This window comes from Chaetodon auriga, chromosome 8, assembly GCF_051107435.1.
Source record: "Chaetodon auriga isolate fChaAug3 chromosome 8, fChaAug3.hap1, whole genome shotgun sequence".
NCBI lineage: Eukaryota > Metazoa > Chordata > Actinopteri > Chaetodontiformes > Chaetodontidae > Chaetodon > Chaetodon auriga.
In genome coordinates, this window is record NC_135081.1 from 11,576,673 (window position 1) to 11,595,469 (window position 18,797).

General features: G+C 42.2%; 1 protein-coding gene across 1 annotated transcript in view; it reads right to left on the reverse strand.

Moving 5' to 3' along the window:
- Window positions 1–18,797, reverse strand: part of adamts16 (ADAM metallopeptidase with thrombospondin type 1 motif, 16) — a 49,687-nt gene that overhangs the window by 14,462 nt on the left and 16,428 nt on the right. The window contains exons 5-17 of the mRNA XM_076737715.1: window positions 17,887–18,089; window positions 15,193–15,276; window positions 14,177–14,336; window positions 12,478–12,583; window positions 12,245–12,382; window positions 8,944–9,097; window positions 6,516–6,611; window positions 3,411–3,559; window positions 1,514–1,686; window positions 1,293–1,423; window positions 823–946; window positions 388–632; window positions 112–247 (exon numbers count right to left, since the gene is read on the reverse strand). Of these exons, the coding sequence (XP_076593830.1) occupies window positions 112–247; window positions 388–632; window positions 823–946; window positions 1,293–1,423; window positions 1,514–1,686; window positions 3,411–3,559; window positions 6,516–6,611; window positions 8,944–9,097; window positions 12,245–12,382; window positions 12,478–12,583; window positions 14,177–14,336; window positions 15,193–15,276; window positions 17,887–18,089 (1,899 nt within the window). The remainder of the gene's footprint in view (window positions 1–111; window positions 248–387; window positions 633–822; window positions 947–1,292; window positions 1,424–1,513; window positions 1,687–3,410; window positions 3,560–6,515; window positions 6,612–8,943; window positions 9,098–12,244; window positions 12,383–12,477; window positions 12,584–14,176; window positions 14,337–15,192; window positions 15,277–17,886; window positions 18,090–18,797) is intronic.

Sequence of the window (18,797 nt, forward strand, 5' to 3'; positions counted from 1 at the left end):
AAATACACTTTGAACACATCAGCCGTGGCAGTTTGGAAAAAAATATGTTGACTTGAGTGCAATATGATAATGCAGCTAGAGAAGATTTTTGTCATGCATGTCTACACTCACCTCCAGCACAAGTTGCTGAGCATTGGGAGCGTATGATGGCCCATGCATAATTGTGTTTGACGTGATTTCTTTTCTCATCAGCTTTCTTCAGAGTGTACTCCCAACGGACACCTGGGTTCCATCCCTGCAACAATATCTGCAAGAGAAAAAATGTGGTAAGAACGATGAGATGAAGGACGACAGAAAGCACAAGGAATACATACAGGTAAGAAATCAAGTAAGTCACAGAGGATTGAAAGAAAACAAAAAACAACTCTGCGTCCTCTGATCCCTTACCTCTATGACCAGTGTCTCATTGGTGGGGCCAGTTGATATGAGGCTCTCTGGTCTGTTGTAGGGTCTCTTGTACTCAAAAATGGCCCCAGCGATGGGGTGTCTCCCTGGCCAGTCCACTGTCCAGTGTCCATTGAGGTAATAGCGTCTCTGGGTGTCCCTGACAGCCAGGCAGGAGCTGGAAGTATTCAACTCCATCACACGGATACTCCGAGCCCCTGCTGGGATGGTCACCACCCCATAGTACTCTGAGGAAGAGTGGAAAACTTCAACCACAATCATAATCAAAAGAAGACAAAATGTTAACCATATGAACTAAGCTGTACTCATTTGTAGTTGTGTGTGGCCTGTAAAATAAGAAAATGAAGCTTCAGCATGAGGGATGGGGAGGCAAATCTTTTAAAGTGTGAACTGAACTATGTTACTAATCTGACTCACGGTTAGTATAATGCTGCTTGGTGTACTGTCCTTTGTAGATCTTGCAGGTGGAGTTGTCTCCTCTACACACCCCGCAAGAATCAGGCACAGCTGTGGAGCCCAAAACACGGTCACAGCCCACTCTCTGTGGGAGAAAAACACCACTGCTTGTGACAAAAAAGTCGATTATATTCATAAAGTGCACCATTTCATCGTACTGTGAAATAAATGACAACAGCTGAAAATTACCCTCATTTATCCCTTTTGTGGTGACAGGTCATCATTTCCTTTTTCGTGACATTTAAAGTAGTTGTCAAAGGGCGTCTATTGATGTTCTCTGCTGCTAAATTCATTCTCAGAATTTACAGCTCAAGTTCAAACAGTTTACACATGATATCATCTCCAAAAAAATCGAGCAATATAACTCCAAACACTTAACGTGTCAATCACACCATGTTACTGTCTCACTGTTTGACCTTTTAAAGTATTACCTCACACAGTCCGTCAATACAGACATTAGAACTGTCCTGCGAGCAGAGTGTCCCGTCCTTAACCTTGCTGGCCAGGGCAAAGAAGAAATCGTAGCCTTCAGCAAAGCAGTACAGTTTACATACATCCTGATCTAAGAGGAAAGGAAAGAACCACAAGGGCAAAATGTTTACTACCATGACATGGTCTCCTCAGGACTTCTCTAATGGAACAATAGTCTTACCATCCACTCTCGTGTATGGCCTCCAGGTGTAGTACCATCCTCTGAACTGTTTGCTGTTGAACTCTGCACACTGCTGTGCTCTGTAGTCAATGGCGTTCGGGGGACAATCGTCAGTGTTGCAAAGTTTGTACGACCTGGAGGAGCCCTCACAGAACTTCCCTCCATATGCGGGTCTGCAGAGAGGGGTTGATAATATGCAATCAAAACAAAGCTTATTCAGTATTTCACTAAAAGTTTTTTCTTCTTAGTGTCCTGACTTTTTCTCTCATGTGTGTGCATTAAAACCAGACCAGTTCCAGAGGAATGGCTGTCACTGTGTTAGTGAGGCTTGCACATGAACTTGGTCTGTCTTGCTGTCAATCGACATATCAATACCCTTATGAACAAAACTAAGAGTCACGCTTGATTGTAACCCCTCAATGCATGTTTTTATAGCGATCCAAGCAACATTTAAGCATCATTTTTGGTTGGGTTCGTACAGAGTTCACAACGTAGTTGCTTGTGTTATTCATTGGTTATGATGCTTTAGTGAACTATTCAGACTGATTGATAGCGAGCCAAACTAATGGTTGTCTTACTGTTCTGTAAAGAGCGATCATATTTGACAACTTCACAGTCCTAATAAAATGCATTTTGCAGCAATTTTTCCTGGATGAACCTAAAACATGTGCAATGCATCCATATTTGAAGCCAATAAGAGACAGGGGCATAACTGGAAGTAGGAAAAAGAGACTGAAAGGCTGACTGAACGGGTGTGTGTCGTGTGAGAGTGTAACACAAACACTTACATGTAATACCAGACTGCAATTCATTAACATGAACTTCTGAGGAAAAAAAACACACTTGTTGCATTTGATCTGAGTGAACGTTTGTCTAATTATAAATAACACTGAATTACATTGGAAATCTTTGTGTTGGCATGACTGATATGTGAGCATGCCTGCCTGTATATGCGTCTGTGTGAGTTTGCCTTTGTGAAGGTCTCTAGAAGCACAGGTGCATATCCTGTGGCTATGTTCCTTAAAATCCCTTCTACGGGACAATTACACCTTCTATAAACCCTCCAATCAGATTGTCACTTATCTCTGTCTCGCTCTCCCTTCATATCTCTGCATTTCATCTTTCCCTTTTTGAATCCCTTCTCTGTCATCTCTATCTGAACCCCCTTTCCCTCCACGCTCCTCTCTCTCCTCTTGCCTGTCTTTGTCTTCCTTACCCACCACCACCATCTTTCCTCCCTCCTCACACTCTGTCTAATTTAGCCCGCCACTTGTCAGGATGTTGGCATGGTATGATAAAGAGGAGGCCTCGGCATTTTGGGATAGGGGCCCCCTTGCTGACTGGCAGTGAGTAACTAAGTGAACAGATAAGTGATGAAGCGACAGACCCATGTGAGCGATCTCACTATTTTAATCATGTGTCTTAATATACTCTTGGCTTTGAGTCAAGTGAACACAAACAGTGGAGACCATCGGCATACCAAAGCTTGGTGACTTGATAAATCTTGAATAGATCCTCTGCATTAAATTACAGTTAATATTTTGTGATTTAAATACTTGCTCGAGGAGGTGACGAAATAAACAGCGTTTGGTGTGCTTTTTGAGCGAAAGCAGGTGGAAAAATCTACCCTGGCTCTCTCCAAGCCTGACAACACATTTAATTTTTTGAACAAACAAACAAAAAAATGCATTGTATTCATTATTGAACTTAAGATGTGCTAGCTAAGCTAAGCTAATGCCCACCTCTACCTCCACAACAAGCTTAAAGCACAAACATGACAGTGGCATTGATCCTTTTATCCAGGTCTTGAAAAGAATGTGAAGCATTTCCCTACATTTCAAGCTACTCTTCTAAAATTGGCTGCTGACATTTGTATTTTTGTGCTGTTCTCATCTACCTGGGATTGTTGCACTGTCTCTCTCGATAGGTGACTCCGCTCTCACAGCTTCGCGAGCATGCAGACCAGGACGACCACTCCGACCACTGGCCATGCTGGGGCCTCGGACCCTCATCGCCCTGTTTCACGCACTGGCCCCTACGACACCACTGGAGAAAGTGAGAGAGGAATCATGAGTAGGAGAAAGGGAGGCATGGGAAGGGAGACACACACAAGCAAAGAGCAAAGTGTCATAAAAGTGTCAAAAACAAGACTTTCCACTGGACCCTGCCCTTTATCTTCTTTATGATGACTGTCTGTGAAAGGCAGAAGAGGTCTGTAAGATCCAGCTTCCAGGCTTAACTGCTGTCAAAAAGGTCGTGGTCTGGTCCTGGTTACATGCTCACAATCTATCAGTGAAACTCCAGTTGTGCTGCTTTTTGGACAGTCTCTACCTTGAGCTGTCATCAGCTATAATTAACAGAGCTAAAACAAACACAACTCAAATGTGGAAAAAACTGTCTCATACTTCACATGGATATTCTCATGCTGCCCTATACTGTATTTAACCTTTTTTATTCTTTTTTTTATTGTCTTTTTAAAAAGTAACACATTTAATTGCAAAAACATGAAACAGGCTGAAAAACTGTTGCCAATAATAATGCACAAAACAACTAATCCATTGATGTTTCTTCACTGCTGAAAAACATTGTTTCAATTTTAGTTCTGTAACAAAAGAGTAAATATCTGCCAAGGCACTGAGACAAATTTCTTTCCAGTGCAAATCAAGTCTAAACGTAGTGTATCAGCCTTTTTGTGACTTGCGTATTAGTATTCATATGTGGTGTCTACCTAATTTTTGTAAGAAGTGAACTGGAACAGGCAGATTTTTACTATGCATTTTCCATAATTTTACTGGTGGAGTATGCAGAGAGCCACCAGCTGCTCCATTTTACCCCACAGAGAGGAGCTTAATTGGGGTACAAAATAACCTCCACAGATATCACCACCCCTCTGCACAGGGGCCACCTTGAATGAGTGGCTTTCCACCCATGGACACTGTCAACTGTGTTGCATGAGGCAGCAAGGCAGAGGAGGAATATTAAACTAAATGGTAAGTTAAGGGAATACAGTTTGTCTGCAGTACGGCATGAGACGATGGATATGCTCCAGGACGCACATGCCTCAAACTCCCAAAATCAGTTATTGACTGTATGTGCCTCAAAAAAGGCTGACTCATTAACCAACCAACCAATCATGTGTTCCAAAATGAGCAGCACTTCACTCAAGGTCCCTAAATGTAATGTGAGAATACTTTGCGAAATCTAGGCTCACTTAAAGCAACATTATGTCACGAGCTATTTCCTGGCGCAGGATTGAACTGGATTTGTATATGTCAAGATGACATCAGTCACAATTTACCCAACTGCTCGCCTTGGAGTGATGTCAAGAACCTTTGCAAGCGTGCACACTGCGCACACACTACCCTCATGCATTATGCATTAGTACTAATGGGGGGGCATATATTCACATGTTCGTGTTCTCACTGTGTATTCATGCCTGCATACAAGCTCACACACACACACACACACACACACACACACACATATACACAGCCCTCCAACTAATCTCGTGGCCCTTGACTAAGAACTAGAACAGCTGATTTCCCCTCAGTTTCCCCTGCGGCTGAGTGCCATGGATTCCTAAGTGAGCCCGTCATTGTTTGTGTTCAGTTAATTGTCCCATGGAGGGAGAGGGCGGGATTAAACCATCAAGTTCAATATATTGAGAAGCAAATGTCAATGAGGGGCTGTCAGGGGAGCGAGGGTAAGAGAGAGCGAGCCTTGGGGGAGAATCGTCTTGAAAGAAGTAAGGGAAGAAACAAAGAATAAATAAAGAGCGCAGATTGCTTTTTGGCCCGAACCCCAAAGGCATATTTTTGCCATGTCAGCAACAAACCAATTGCAGCTTCTCCCTGAGGTAAAATAATGGAGGAAGAGTGTGGTACCTCTATCAAAAAGAGAGATTTTATTGACACTGCACTCAAATGAACCCAAAATCGAAAACACAATGATGTCAATCCAAACTCTGCACTTACAAGTTAATTTATTGGTCTGCACTGGGACACACTGGTGCGTAAAAAGACGCCGTTAAAAGTGCAGTGTCACTCAGTTCAGAGCCCTTTGTCTTTAAATTGCAAAACTGACTGGGAGTATCAGCACTTTATAACACTAAAACACTCAATAAATGTTACTTTCATAATAGTATCTCTATAAATTTAGGCCATCACCTTATAAAATACTGTCACCCTTTGTCCAGTGCAATTTACTCACTCAGAGGTCTATGGTATCCCTTGGAGGAGGAATCTATGCATGCGTCTGTGTGTGAGACACCTCTTTACAAGCTTTACACTGAATGTCACACAGTTGATAACACTAAGCAGCACACTGAAAAAAGGGAAACTCCACTCTGAAATTGAATTCACTCATTTCATTGGTCTTGTGCAGCTCAGTCTGTTAATGCTGTGCAGGGAATCTTAGAGCTGTCAGCTCCTATGTTTTTTCCATCGTGCTGATCTGTTGGAGGCTATATTTTCACCAAAACTGCAAAAGCTTCTTTGGTGCCTTTTTATTTGTGGATTTATTTGGGAAGACGTTGCCATGGAGTGGTGTACTAAGAAAAGTCAAGTTATAAAAAAAACAAAACCCACATGCTGTCCTCATTTGAGACAACAACACAAGTTTTTCAAAGGGGCATCAACTGTGAAATCATTGTTGCTCCTTTGGCGAAAGAAGGAACAAAGATTGCCTTAGTGAAGTTGTGATTAAAGGTTAGCTCTGACCCCTGAATGGATGCTGCTTTTTTATTTTTATTTTCTTTACAAAAACATGATTAATGACAACCTGAAACAATAGGCATCTAGCTTCATGTCCATGCTACCTGTTGGTATGACCGCTTGTATTTGCCTCAAAGGTGAAGGATCAAAGAGTCCAATAGAAGTGACTGGGTTCCCATGGCAGTCATGTGATGCCACTCTGAGGTGACAAAGCCTGTGAGCGAATCACCCACCCCTCTGTTCCTCACACACACTCACACACACACACATGAAAACACGTGTTAAGTCACCATATCAGGGCCGCAGGCCGAGCCTTCAGCCGCTGGCATGAACTTAGTTTCACACTTCCTGCCGACACGGTGGCACCAGAGAGCCTTGCAGATATCCTGGAACAACACGGGAGAAAGGCAAAAGCATAAGTTACATGGCACTGCTAATATGTTTTCATGCTCCAAATTTCAGAAGTGGGATGATCAGTGTTCGTCTCACAACAGCTGTAAATAAAGCGAGCAATGGGAAAGACGATAAATTATGATAACATTGTTAGTTTGCCACTAGAGAGCTATTAAAACATGTTGATGGAAACTTGCTGAAACAGAGATTGTCTGAATAATGATCTCCTGGCGAGCTATCAGTGTGCAGCAACCTTGTAGTATCTCCAAAATATTTATGCTTCAGTAGCTAGGATAACAATATTTTAGGAAAAAAAAGGAGAAAAATACATGCAGTTTGGGCCAACTGTTGGAAGGCATTATCCAACAGGCAATTCAATGCATCAATGATAATAAAAACGCACACCCATTGTCTCTGCGGCAGAACGACGAAAGAATTAAAGGATTTTCATGTAAGTACTGTACATCATCTGGTCAGAACACACACAGGATACATTGAGACAAAGAGATAATGCTATGTAATAACATGCATTAAAAGGGCATAATTGCCTTACCAAATTTGAACATGATGTCATGGCTGTGTTTCTAAGAAGTGGTCTGAAAGATTCAGATGGGAGCGCCGGGTGGTTTCCCTGCTCACATTGCCTGAGAAACACGGCCTGCTACTTTTTAACATGTCCACTCTATTACTATCTGAATGACTATATCAGATTTTGACAACTCAGTGCAGATGCTGACAGGCACCTTGGCCTTCAGCTCGTTGCTGCCAAGAGCCACCATGGAATTCATTCCAAGGCCTATTTGTCCAGCTGTTTTGCTTGCTCAGGACTTTTGCAGCAGTAAAAATGGCATACAGAGACAGAGAGAGAGAGGAAAAAGAGTATGTAAGTGAGTGATGGAAGGAGAGGACAGCGAGAGACTGAGAAAGATGATGGACAGAGTGAGACAGAGACTGAGTTAAAGAGAGAAAAATGGAAAAACACCCATACATGTTATTTAGCTTTTTTGTGGGGTAGCCCAGCTCTATCTAACCACATGCACCATAGAGAGTATCATTTTTCTCCTCCAGCGGCACCTTATCTTGACAACGCCTGCCAAAAAGTTACATGAAATATGAATTCATTATACGACGAACTGCACCGCTGAGGCTGATTCTTGTAGTGTTTTTTTATGAGTAACAAGTGTTTGGAAAGACAGTGAGCATGATGGCTGCTTGGGGATTTTTCAGGCCCTGTGCACCTTGCTGCTACCAGGTGCATGAGCAAAGACAGTGTGAGACCAAAAGCAAAACCACTTGGGAGTAATTCTCAAATATCTGATAGCTGAAATAATGCATGGATGTTTCCATGTCTAGATGAGGCTAAGGAGGATACCATGTGCTGATATCACGGGTTTAAATCCAGCTAATAATCTCTGTGGCTTTCTGAAGCCTGTTTCTTAACTCTGCTTTTCCATCACAGTCTTCAATAAAGCAGAAAAAAAATCTTGAGGAAGAGGAAGACACTTGCTGGCTGACTGGCAGTCATGTCCCATACTCCAATCGATTCAGTAGGATATTTTAACTATAATTCACTGACTGTATTAAAACACATCATCTCTCCATCCCATGGATATGCTTATCCCAGAAAACTAATGGAACTATCTCAAGAAAAGCAAATATCTGTCCATTGAGTCCTTTATTTGGAGAGGCAGGTGCATCTTCAGGTGAGGTTAAGGTGGGGTACCATATATGGACCCATTAAGATCTCTAACACACTTGCAAGCACACCAAGAAGTTTAAATACCTGCAGTGTGCCATTAAGCACTGAAGTGATTCAGACCCTATCTGTTCTCAAACAGTAACATCAGCAGTACTGAGACAATGGGAGAGCAACAAGAAGAGATTCCCATTGGCAACAGTCCAGTGTATATTTAGTCATCCATCCCAGTGAGTATTTTATGAGCAGCATTATAACTCTCACTGTTTGCTTTGTGTGTGTGTGTGTGTGTGTGTGTGTGTGTGTGTGTGTGTGAGTGTGAGAAAGAAAGCGCTCAGTATGCATGCAGGAGCGTATGTATGCACATGAGGGCATGTAACCGGAATCAGTTTCTCTATTTCCCTTTCTTCTTCCTTTTTTCCTCTACCTCATTCCCTCCGTCCCACTCTTGCTTTCTTTCTCTGTTTTTCCAAAGATACAATTGCCACCAGATTGTTTTAAACTAATTAAGGACTAGCTTGAGTGAGTGTGCTGAGAAAACCCCTGTGAGAATTACAGCATGGCATGGGATTTTTAACTCGTTTTTAAATCTGCATGGGATGGCATAATCGAGTCACAAACAATTTTACCTTCTTAAAGTCGAGGGTGCAGAGTTTGGCCTTCTCTCCGAACTGCCATTTACACTGTGTGTCTGCATCGTACAGCTCGCCAGGCAGCTTCTCAGGATACCGATACTCCTTGACTGCTTTGGGTTCATCTGATAAGCACAGAGCCTGGGCAGAACTGAGGGAGAGGAGAATGACAGAGAAAAGTAGGCAACAAAAAGAAGAACTTCACGGACATGCCTCATCAACGGAAGGTAGCTGGTGTAGAGGCTCCATGCTGCGCACACAGAGAGCATCAGTCCTCAATGTGCCATTGTTTCCCACTTCGGAGAGTACCGTAAAGTGTTGCCATGGAGACATAACAAGTTGCCAAACTCAAACCCTGAGAGCAATGGTTTTAATGCATCAGACACTCAATTATGACAGACATAAAAAATTCTTGCCCATATCGCCCATATACTAACACCAGCGGGGGTTTCCAATGTTAACTGATATCACTGGTTACTATACAGAGATGTTTTACAGCTTATGCACTGCAGTCAGGGGAATATAATACAAAAACATGGCGGAAAGAGAACGAGAAGGCAAAGTATGTTGGAAGGGTTCATCGTGCTAGTGAGTGGTCCTGATTGCTTTAGCAGAGTCTATGTGTGTGTGTGTGTGTGCGTGTGTGTGTGTGTGAGATCTTCTATTGCTTTATGGGTCCTATGCGTCTACAGAGAACAATGGCTGTTCCGCAAGTGCAATATTCTCATATTCTACATTATTCACATAATAAGGTTTCTGAAAAATACATTACATGTACATCGTACACACATCAGCAGGCACACAAGTAAGGCCTGTGGGCAGACACACAGGCAGTCACTCACACATAAAATTACAAGTTCAATGTAGCTGATTTTGAATCCTGCGGAGCAGCTTTTTGTCTTCACTGATGACACTGCAAGAGGCTTAGGGCAAAATGTTTTCTCCAAATTGAAGATGTAACCACTGCATGTCATGAGATCATCATCAGATGGGGCTAAAAACAAATAAAATAAATAATAAATAAATAAAATAAATGAGAACAGTTCCCATTCTTTTCTGATTGCCTGCAGATCTGCTGACTCATCTCTTCCTGGCAAAAACTGGCATTTTATATTCACCATGGTTTGACACAAGAACAGTACTGGTGAGAGAAACAGTGGTGGACTCTCACCTTAAAGACACCTGGAATATCTGCTTAGCATCACTGAAACTACAGCTTCTACAGTGATCGCTGATTAGAGTCAACACCTCTGACAAAAGAACATCACCAAATGCTATATGAAGAAATAGTTTGACATTTGGGAAGTACAGTCATGCACTTCCTTGCTGAGAGTCAGACAAGAAAAGATCAATACTGCTCTCAAGTTTACAGTGACCATGCAGCTGGAGCCGGGAGCCGGTTAGCTTAACTTAGCATGAACACAGGGGGAAACGGCTAGCCTGGCTCAGGCCACAGGTAACAAAATCTGCCTATCAACACCTCTAAAGCTCACTAATTAACACATTATATCTTGCTTCTGTACAAATCCATACCAAAACTGAAGTGTAAAAACAACAGTTCGTCATTTTATGGCGGGGCCAGAGTATTTCTTGGCCTGAACCAGTAACTTCCTGGCAACTAGCCCAGCAACTTAGCACTTCAGTTTTTCAGGCTAGCTGTTTTCCACCTATTTCCAGTCTTTATGCTGAGCTAAGCTAACCTGCTGCTGCTCCAGCAACATACTTATCGTACAGACTTGGGACTTGATAGTTACGTCTTACTCTTAGTGAGCGAGCAAGTGAACGTGTTTACCAAAATGTCACAAGAGCTTCTCTAAGGTACAGACAGTGTCCTCTGTGGAATGGGAACTCTGGGAAAAGAAATGGGACCTCAGGAGAATCTCTTAACTTTCATGTATCACTGACTTTTTGATGGATTTCATCAGTGCTCGTACAAACAAAAACAACTTCAAGTGGCTTTTAAGGGGATTTTGCTTCCCCCTCCATGAAAGTTGCCCATCCATTTTAGGCATGACAATGAGCTCAGACGAAGCGTCTGACTATACATACAGTGCTGGCACAGTTCTCTGTCATAGCTGATTGAGGAGAGGCAGATTTAGAGCGAGTGTGATGTAAACTTCGCTAGCTGACACAACACTTCCCTCTAGAGCAGATGAAGGCAGAGACGTTTAGGAGGTTCGGTTAACTCACTGAGACACATTTAGCCAAAAACATTTAAACATCATAACATTCTGTTGATTGCAATTAGGACAACGTACAGCATTTTTGTCATTCAGTGATTATACAGGAAGACGACCCCTGGTTCTTTCAGTGGTGCAGAGATCCCCTCCACGTGGCCTCAGGGGGGTGATGGGAGTTTAATATAAGGCTGACAGGCCTAACAAGGGTGAGGTCACCCCAGCTCTAATAACCCAGCGAGGAAATACACTGTCTGTCTCCACCACTCTGCGAGGGGAGACCTAACAGTTCACTTCACACGCTGGTAAATTTAGTGGAGGGTACTGGCTCTGGGTTATCTTGTTTCAAGCACACACATGCACAGACACATAGTAACACAACCAGACACATGGACGCTCTGTCTGTGATGCTTGTTTTCTTCGCTTGGATGAGCAGGCTGTATGCATGAAAATGCAGTTACCGCACAAACACACAACCAAATTTCTTCCCCGCACACATTCACTCACATGTACCTGCGTAATACATATAGTATGCAGTCTGTAAAGCAACAGCAGCACCACATAGCACTTAACTTAGTTGCTATGTCAGCTATATATTTCAGCCTCACTCACACATACATGCAGTAGGCCTATTTGTCCTTGATTTTGCAAAATAAGGCAAGCCCAGTAATAGTTATAACAGGAGAGCAGTTTTTCACTTGGCACTCGCTGGATCAGAGCAGCATTTGTAACTGATAGATCTGCTGCTGACATGTTTTTTCTACAACACATGTTCATCTATCAGTAACACATGTTGAATATTATAAACACAATGCATGCTAAAAGTGGCTATTGCCAGGGGGACTCTTGCTTTAATAATTCTGTTTATAAACTGATACAGCGCTTTATGTCTTTGTTGCATGAGCACTTAACAAAAGCTGGCATGAGGATTTGCTCATTACTCAACAATAAGGCCATATGGCTGTGATGCGGCTCTTATTTTCTGAAAACTCCATAAAACTCTTCAAGCAATGCTACCCATAAATGCCATTCATTGGACGATGAGTGCTTCTTAAATCAATTCTTTTAGCATTGATCAGCACAAAACAAGCAGAGCAGTAACAGAAGATCTGGCTGCTTACTTGAGGAAGCGGCTGAGGTACTGGCGGCTGCAGGCAGACCAGGAGAAGATACCATTGTGGCCGGCTAATGTGGGAGACATGATGTTGCCCTCTGACTTCTTACAAACGTTCCCTTCACCGTCATGGACCATTCCAAAACTGGAGAATAAGAAAAAGGCAACATTTCAGATTCTTACACACACATGGGGCGGCTGTTGTCATTATGTGATCATGAGAGGGATGGAAACCCTTACTTGTGTCCCGATTCATGGGCGATGGTGAATGCCAGACCCAGGCCAGTGTCCTCGTTAATGGTACAGCTCCGGTACTTGCTGCACATCCCACTAATTGGAGCAAAACCTGCAAAACCAGCGATACGGTTTTTACATCACAGTTCAATTATTTCATCAGTTGCAGTTCCACATCAATCAGTTCCAGCATTAACTGTAATCAATTGTTAACTATAACAATTGTCACGCTGTCACATTGTCAACGCTAGCTGTGGACTGCATGCATAAGAAATATCAATCCCCTCCATCTGTTAACATATGGGAATCAGTGGGAACATTCCTCGCTCCCCATGCTACCTTTCACCACACTTTAAATGATTCTTTCTTTGTCTTTGTTTCTTTCTCATATCTCTCTTTCTCTATTAAACTCCCTTTCACTATTGCGGACACACACACACACACACTCACACAGGACCCCTGGCGCTGAATCAAGAAGGATAATACCCATGGGGGCTTCCCTTAATGTTTTTGTCTCAGTGTCTCAGGGAGAATTTAGCCTTGTGTTTTGTTATTTTATAGCTCTAAGTCATCCGCCATAGAGTGCAAAACCCCTTAAGTAACATTCTCATGTACATAACTATTATGAATACTGATATTAACCATAAGGAGGAAGATTGACTGTGAGAACTGTCATTTAGTTCCTTTTTTGTGTCAGCAAAGAGGTAGATCATTGATGTTGTGTACTGGTTTTGAAATATGGAGGAAAGCAGTGAGGGATTTGGCTGTAACAGTAATACAAATAAACTGTGTTACACACTGACTGGTAGCACTAATGGTCATTTTGCTTTGCACCTTTGGGAATAAGTCAGAAGTAACTCTTTTCTGAGAGCGCACACACAGAGACACACACGCAGACCTTTGAACTGGGCTTTCATAGCAACAATTAGGGCTAATGCTAGCCTCAACGCTTTGAAGTCAAAACTTAAGTCAGGGGTTTGAAGCTACTGTGTGTTTGCTGGTGCATATGTGTGTCTGAGTGTGCGTCACTCTGTGTGTCTCTGGGACACACAATTGAAGTTTTTTCTCACAGTGCGGAAGACAGCAATGTGTTGGCATGGTCATTACCACAAACAAGCTGTTGTTAGTTTGTTAGATGGTGTGCACTCGTGTGTGTGTGTGTGTGTGTGTGTGTTTAAAGTAGTTGTGCTTGGTCTGTACTTCTGTGAACGTTCTGCGACTGAAGTGAAAACATGATTTGCATGATTCATTGTCTGAATCTCTATTCTTCTGGAGGTGTGTCTGTAATACTGTGTGTTATTTTCTAAACTTACATTTTTACATTACGTGTTTCAGATTTGACCATCTGATAGTGCTGTTTCATGCTCACTACTGCAGTGATTTTTCTTTTCATTTGCTGCTTAACTATTTTTTCCACGTGTGTGTGATACTGTAGGGCTGAAATGATCTTAAAGCTGCACATTTTTTTCAACATCTGGTTTGGCTGATGTGACCCTCACACCGTGTGACAGAGGCACAGCACACCTTCCCACAGAAAGACAGACGGTAAGAGAGAATTCCATATTTCTATCAGGAGCAAGAGACAAAGACATAATAGGGACAGATGGCGTTCATGTGACTCTGTCAAACTGAGTTAGTGCCACAAAAATGACACTTTCAGGCATTTTGTAACTGCACAATCTACATCTTAATGTTGCAGGTGTACCAAGAGTGTCACAGGGCTCGTTCTTCCAAGAACAGATGTCGAGTCCTGTGAGGAGGATGGCGTGATCGTGGTGTTGGCCCTCTCTGCCTCCCAGGGTAGACTGCCAGTGGCAGAAGCTGTTGAGTGTGTGGTCTGCATGGTGGTTGATCACCAAGCCATCCTGTGAGATAAGGCAGATAAAAAGAAGCATAGTGAGAGACAGCATTGTCTGTATGGAGGGAAGCTGTGAGCACAATGTTTTATAGATTCAAATGAGAAAACTGTCACTCAAATTAAATTGCATTCCTTCTGCTTCGACAGATATCTATAAAACCACCACATAACATCATAGAAGGAGAAAACGCAGTTCTATAAGCCGACATTCATTGCTGGTATTTAGATAACCAGATCATTGCCTGGTCTTTACAAGCAATTACCAAAATCTTTAAACACATGTATATTAAAGGCAGCGTGAGGACGTGAGAGGGGACATTGATAAAATAAGTGTTGCTGCTAAGAAAAACAGACATTTTTGCCATTTTTGGCATTCCACCCCCCAGTAATTGCCTCTTAAGGAAGACTGAAACCTATTAACATCACAGGTGGATGGAAACTAGAATCCGTTCTCCTCGACCTGCTTGACTCTTTTTCTTTGACAGTACCCCACCTGTTTCTCCCTGCTTCTGTCCCTCTCTCTTCTTTTTGTACTCAAGCTGTCCTTCAAGTCCTGCACTCCACGAGAATTTCCCTCCCAAATCTGGCAAAGATCCAAGGAAATGTGCACCCTATAATTAACCACTGTAAAAGTCCTTAGTAGTTAGGACGACCCCAGGGAAATCTCTGAGAGACCTGAGAGATCTGGACCTTCAGGCATAGACACAAATAAACAAACAAATGACGTTGTCGTTTACAACCCCACAAACCCATTTTAAAATGCAGCCATCAATCAGAGTGTTTGCTGTTTGAGATGCTGGACTTTTGGACATAAGATAAGAGGGTTTTAACCTGACAGTGCTCACAGGCTTTGAGATGCTCACCTGTTCTTCATCCAGAAGCACGAGGCCCACTATCACTATGTTGATGTTCCCCCCTATCGTACCGTCTTTAAAGAGACTGGAGACCTAGAAGGCACACAAAGACATGTTATTACATATGGCTAACTCCACTGTTTACAGCATTCTACAATCGTCTAATCAAAGTCCTTAGATAATGGCAGTGTTCTCAGCTAGTTATCAAGGTTATATCTTCTCCAACTTTGACAAGAGTTAAATATTTTATTTGTTTTTCCAAGTCTGTCCTCAAACAATACTCAAATATCAACTATACATTGAAAGAGTTGAAAGAGTTAGTGGTTACAGTAATTGTCCCTCCTGTCCCTGCTGGCTATGACAAAATCCCTTCATCTGAGGCTAATATGAGGCTTTAGCAGTTTGACTGATCATATCAAGCGCGTATCTTGCAAGGTTAGAGTCTGCTTTGGATGGCTTGATTAGGTCAATAAAGTGACTTTTGAAGTGTTTTCTGTCTTTGTACATGCATTCAGTTTTATTCATATAGCTACAAATCAGAGGTTGTCTCAGGAGTAGGCCAGGACCGTCCTCTTAATCTACAGATACCCAATGATTGCCCCATAAGTAAGCACTTGGGACAGGGGTGAGGAAAAACCTTGAGCAGAACCAGGCTCTAGGAATTATTATCATTCTGGTAACAAAATAAATACTTTTTCAAAAAGCATGTGGACTACAAAAGTTTAGTCTCAACTAACGCATGTTGCTCTACATTATGTCTTGATGTTAGTAGTTATACTTGTGGTACATAATTCCTTGCACCAGGTACATACATAAAACAGACAGGTCTGTGTCGAATGTCTGAGACAACACACCTCGACATTCCTGTTGAAATAACACTCAAACCCCTTTTTATGGTATTGGCGAGGTATGACAGCCACAACTGCTGTTTCCAATTCAGCTTCTTGTACTTGCAGGGATATCTGACCATCAATCAAAACAGTTTGAGCTTTGAAAGTAGACTCCTGATCTTATGCTGTTGTTCGCTCTCTCTTCTTGGGCCCTGTGAATACCTCAGGTGCCACTCACCAAGCCTTTTTCTCCCCCTTCAGGAACACTCTCATTGGTTCCTTATGTTCTCGATGTTTGGTCTTCCTCTGCACTGACTCATGAGAAGACACATGGCTGTAGTTTGTAGCCGAATTCGAGCAAAATTCTGAGGTCAGAGAGGCAATCAAAACCACTTACTTAAACTAAGATCTCCTGGAACACCAGTGTTTGACAGAGTTTCAGATTTGCACCATTCAACAGATAGAGTGAATCACTGTGTTTTCACTGCCTCATAAAGAAACAATCACCAGTTTCCATAGAGCTTCGGTGTTTTGTGGTACATAATGCGCAGCGTGTTTTTTAAAATCAGCAATTACAAAGTCTTTCTGAAGTCTTCCACTCTGCCGCGAAAAGAACATAAATCTGCGCAAATCCTGGAGCAGCAATCGCGTTTAATTTTCAACAAATATTAAATAACCTTTTCAAGACCCATGAGAGCTGGCAGGAGGGGCAGGGGGTGGCGTGTTTTCTATGAAACCCCATACTGTATTTAGGTGACTCCTCTGAGGCGGGTTGTGACTGCTCCAACTTGGTTTCTACTAAAAGGGACTGTGTTTTCAAAATAGACGGATTATCTTTGGATTTGTCAGTCAGTCATTAAGTAGCAAAACGAGCATGACGGAATTTGCTTGCAGATCAGCTGAGAGGGACGGGGGAGGGGACACTGTGATCTCACCCAGATATCAGTTTCATGTTTTCAGATGTGCTCTGTCTGACACGTGAGAATGGAACACAGGGGTGTCAAATCACTAAAGCCTAAGCTCTAGCAAACTTCAGATAAATTTCTGCTGATGTTTGCCTTTTACATGCTGTATAATGACAAAACATAATTTAAGGTTCGGTAATGTATAACATGCCAAACCCCCGCAGGCTTTCTTGTACTGTTGTTAAATCCACTTGGAACGATTTCTCTATTAGTTGATGAAATACTTGGGCAAAGTGGTACTTTGAGCTAAATGCTAACATAAGCATGCTACCAAGCTGATGTTTAGCATGTATAATGTTTGCAATCGTCATTATTTTAGCCTTGCATGTCAACATGCTAAGATTTGCTGATAAGCACTTAAGACAAAGCACAGCTGAGGCTCATGTTGCAGCATTCGATCACAAAACAATGTATAGGAAAAATCTGACTTGACTGTGTGGGCTAAATTTCATGATGACCCATCCAACAGCCTGGACATTTCATGATGAACAGCAACTGTGAATCTTAGCATGGCACAAGAGGAAAACTCAGGGAATCACTGAAATCACTTACATAATCTGGGAACTGTGAATGTCTACCAAATCTGGTGATAGTCCATCTAGTCAGTGTTGGAACGTGAAAAATTTGACCTCCTGGTGGCAATCGAGGAAAAGTCAAGGGAGCACCAAAGTCAGTGGGATTGACTCTCTGAGGATCAATTTCACGGCAATCCATGAAATAGTTGTTGAGATACTACACTCTGTACCAAAGTGATGGACAGAGCAACAGACTGACATTACCTTCTGTGGCTAAAGAGCTGGTTTACAACAGTAAAACACACACCTCCAATAAAATCTATAAACTTCTATTTTTGATTATTCTCTAGCTCCTATGATGTTTAACACTGCGCTTCATTAGGTTTCCCTCACCATATTAAGCACAGTCAGAACATATGTGGTAATGTTCTCGTGGCCGTGGTTGTCCATCATCTTCTTGTCCACCACCACCAGCATCTCCACGTTGAGCTTCTGGTTGCCTTGGTTCTTCATGAGCACGGCTCTCTTGTTCCTGGTGATGAACTTGTACTCATCTGGTAGGATAAAGACATCCCCCTCTGGAGGTTTGGGCATGTCTGAACAAAGCAGGATCGAGGACAAAGGGAGTGGAAATTCAAAAGTCTGTTTAAAAAAAAAAAAAAGTGATAACCATAGAACAAACTGAATGAAAGTCCATGAAGCACACTGGGGCTGCAGAGTCAACATGATTAGGAACAATCTAATATACAGTATGGTGGGTTATAAGTGATTTATGAAAGACAAAGCAATATAATAGCAATTTAATAGCAGCTGTGAGGTCCATTACAAATATACAACCCTCCCTTCCCACAGCTGATTATATGTTGCTCAATTATTTGAAATCAACCAATAGCCACCAGCCTTCGCCTGCAACTGTTAACCAGAGATTCTGGCAGGTAGCTGACAACCATTTTGGATGATGAACTATACTCTTACTTTCATGACCTGATGTCATGGATAAACTGCAAACTGAGCTTTTTCTTCCCTGTTGTTGACTCTGGCAGTCTCAGTGTTATGCTAGCATTAAGTAAAGTGTGAAACCACAGTATATGGTTGTACATTAGCAGAAGCTACAGCAAGCCAAACTTTCTCTATATGCAACAGTTGTTTTATATGCTAAAAGGAAATCTGACATTTTGCTGCCAGAGCAGTCATCAAAGAGATCTCTGAGCAATTTCCTATACTGTAAACATAACACAGTGTTAGATAATGATGGGCTGGGGGCCATTTCTTGATTCACTATGAGAAGTAAAAGCAATTCATGT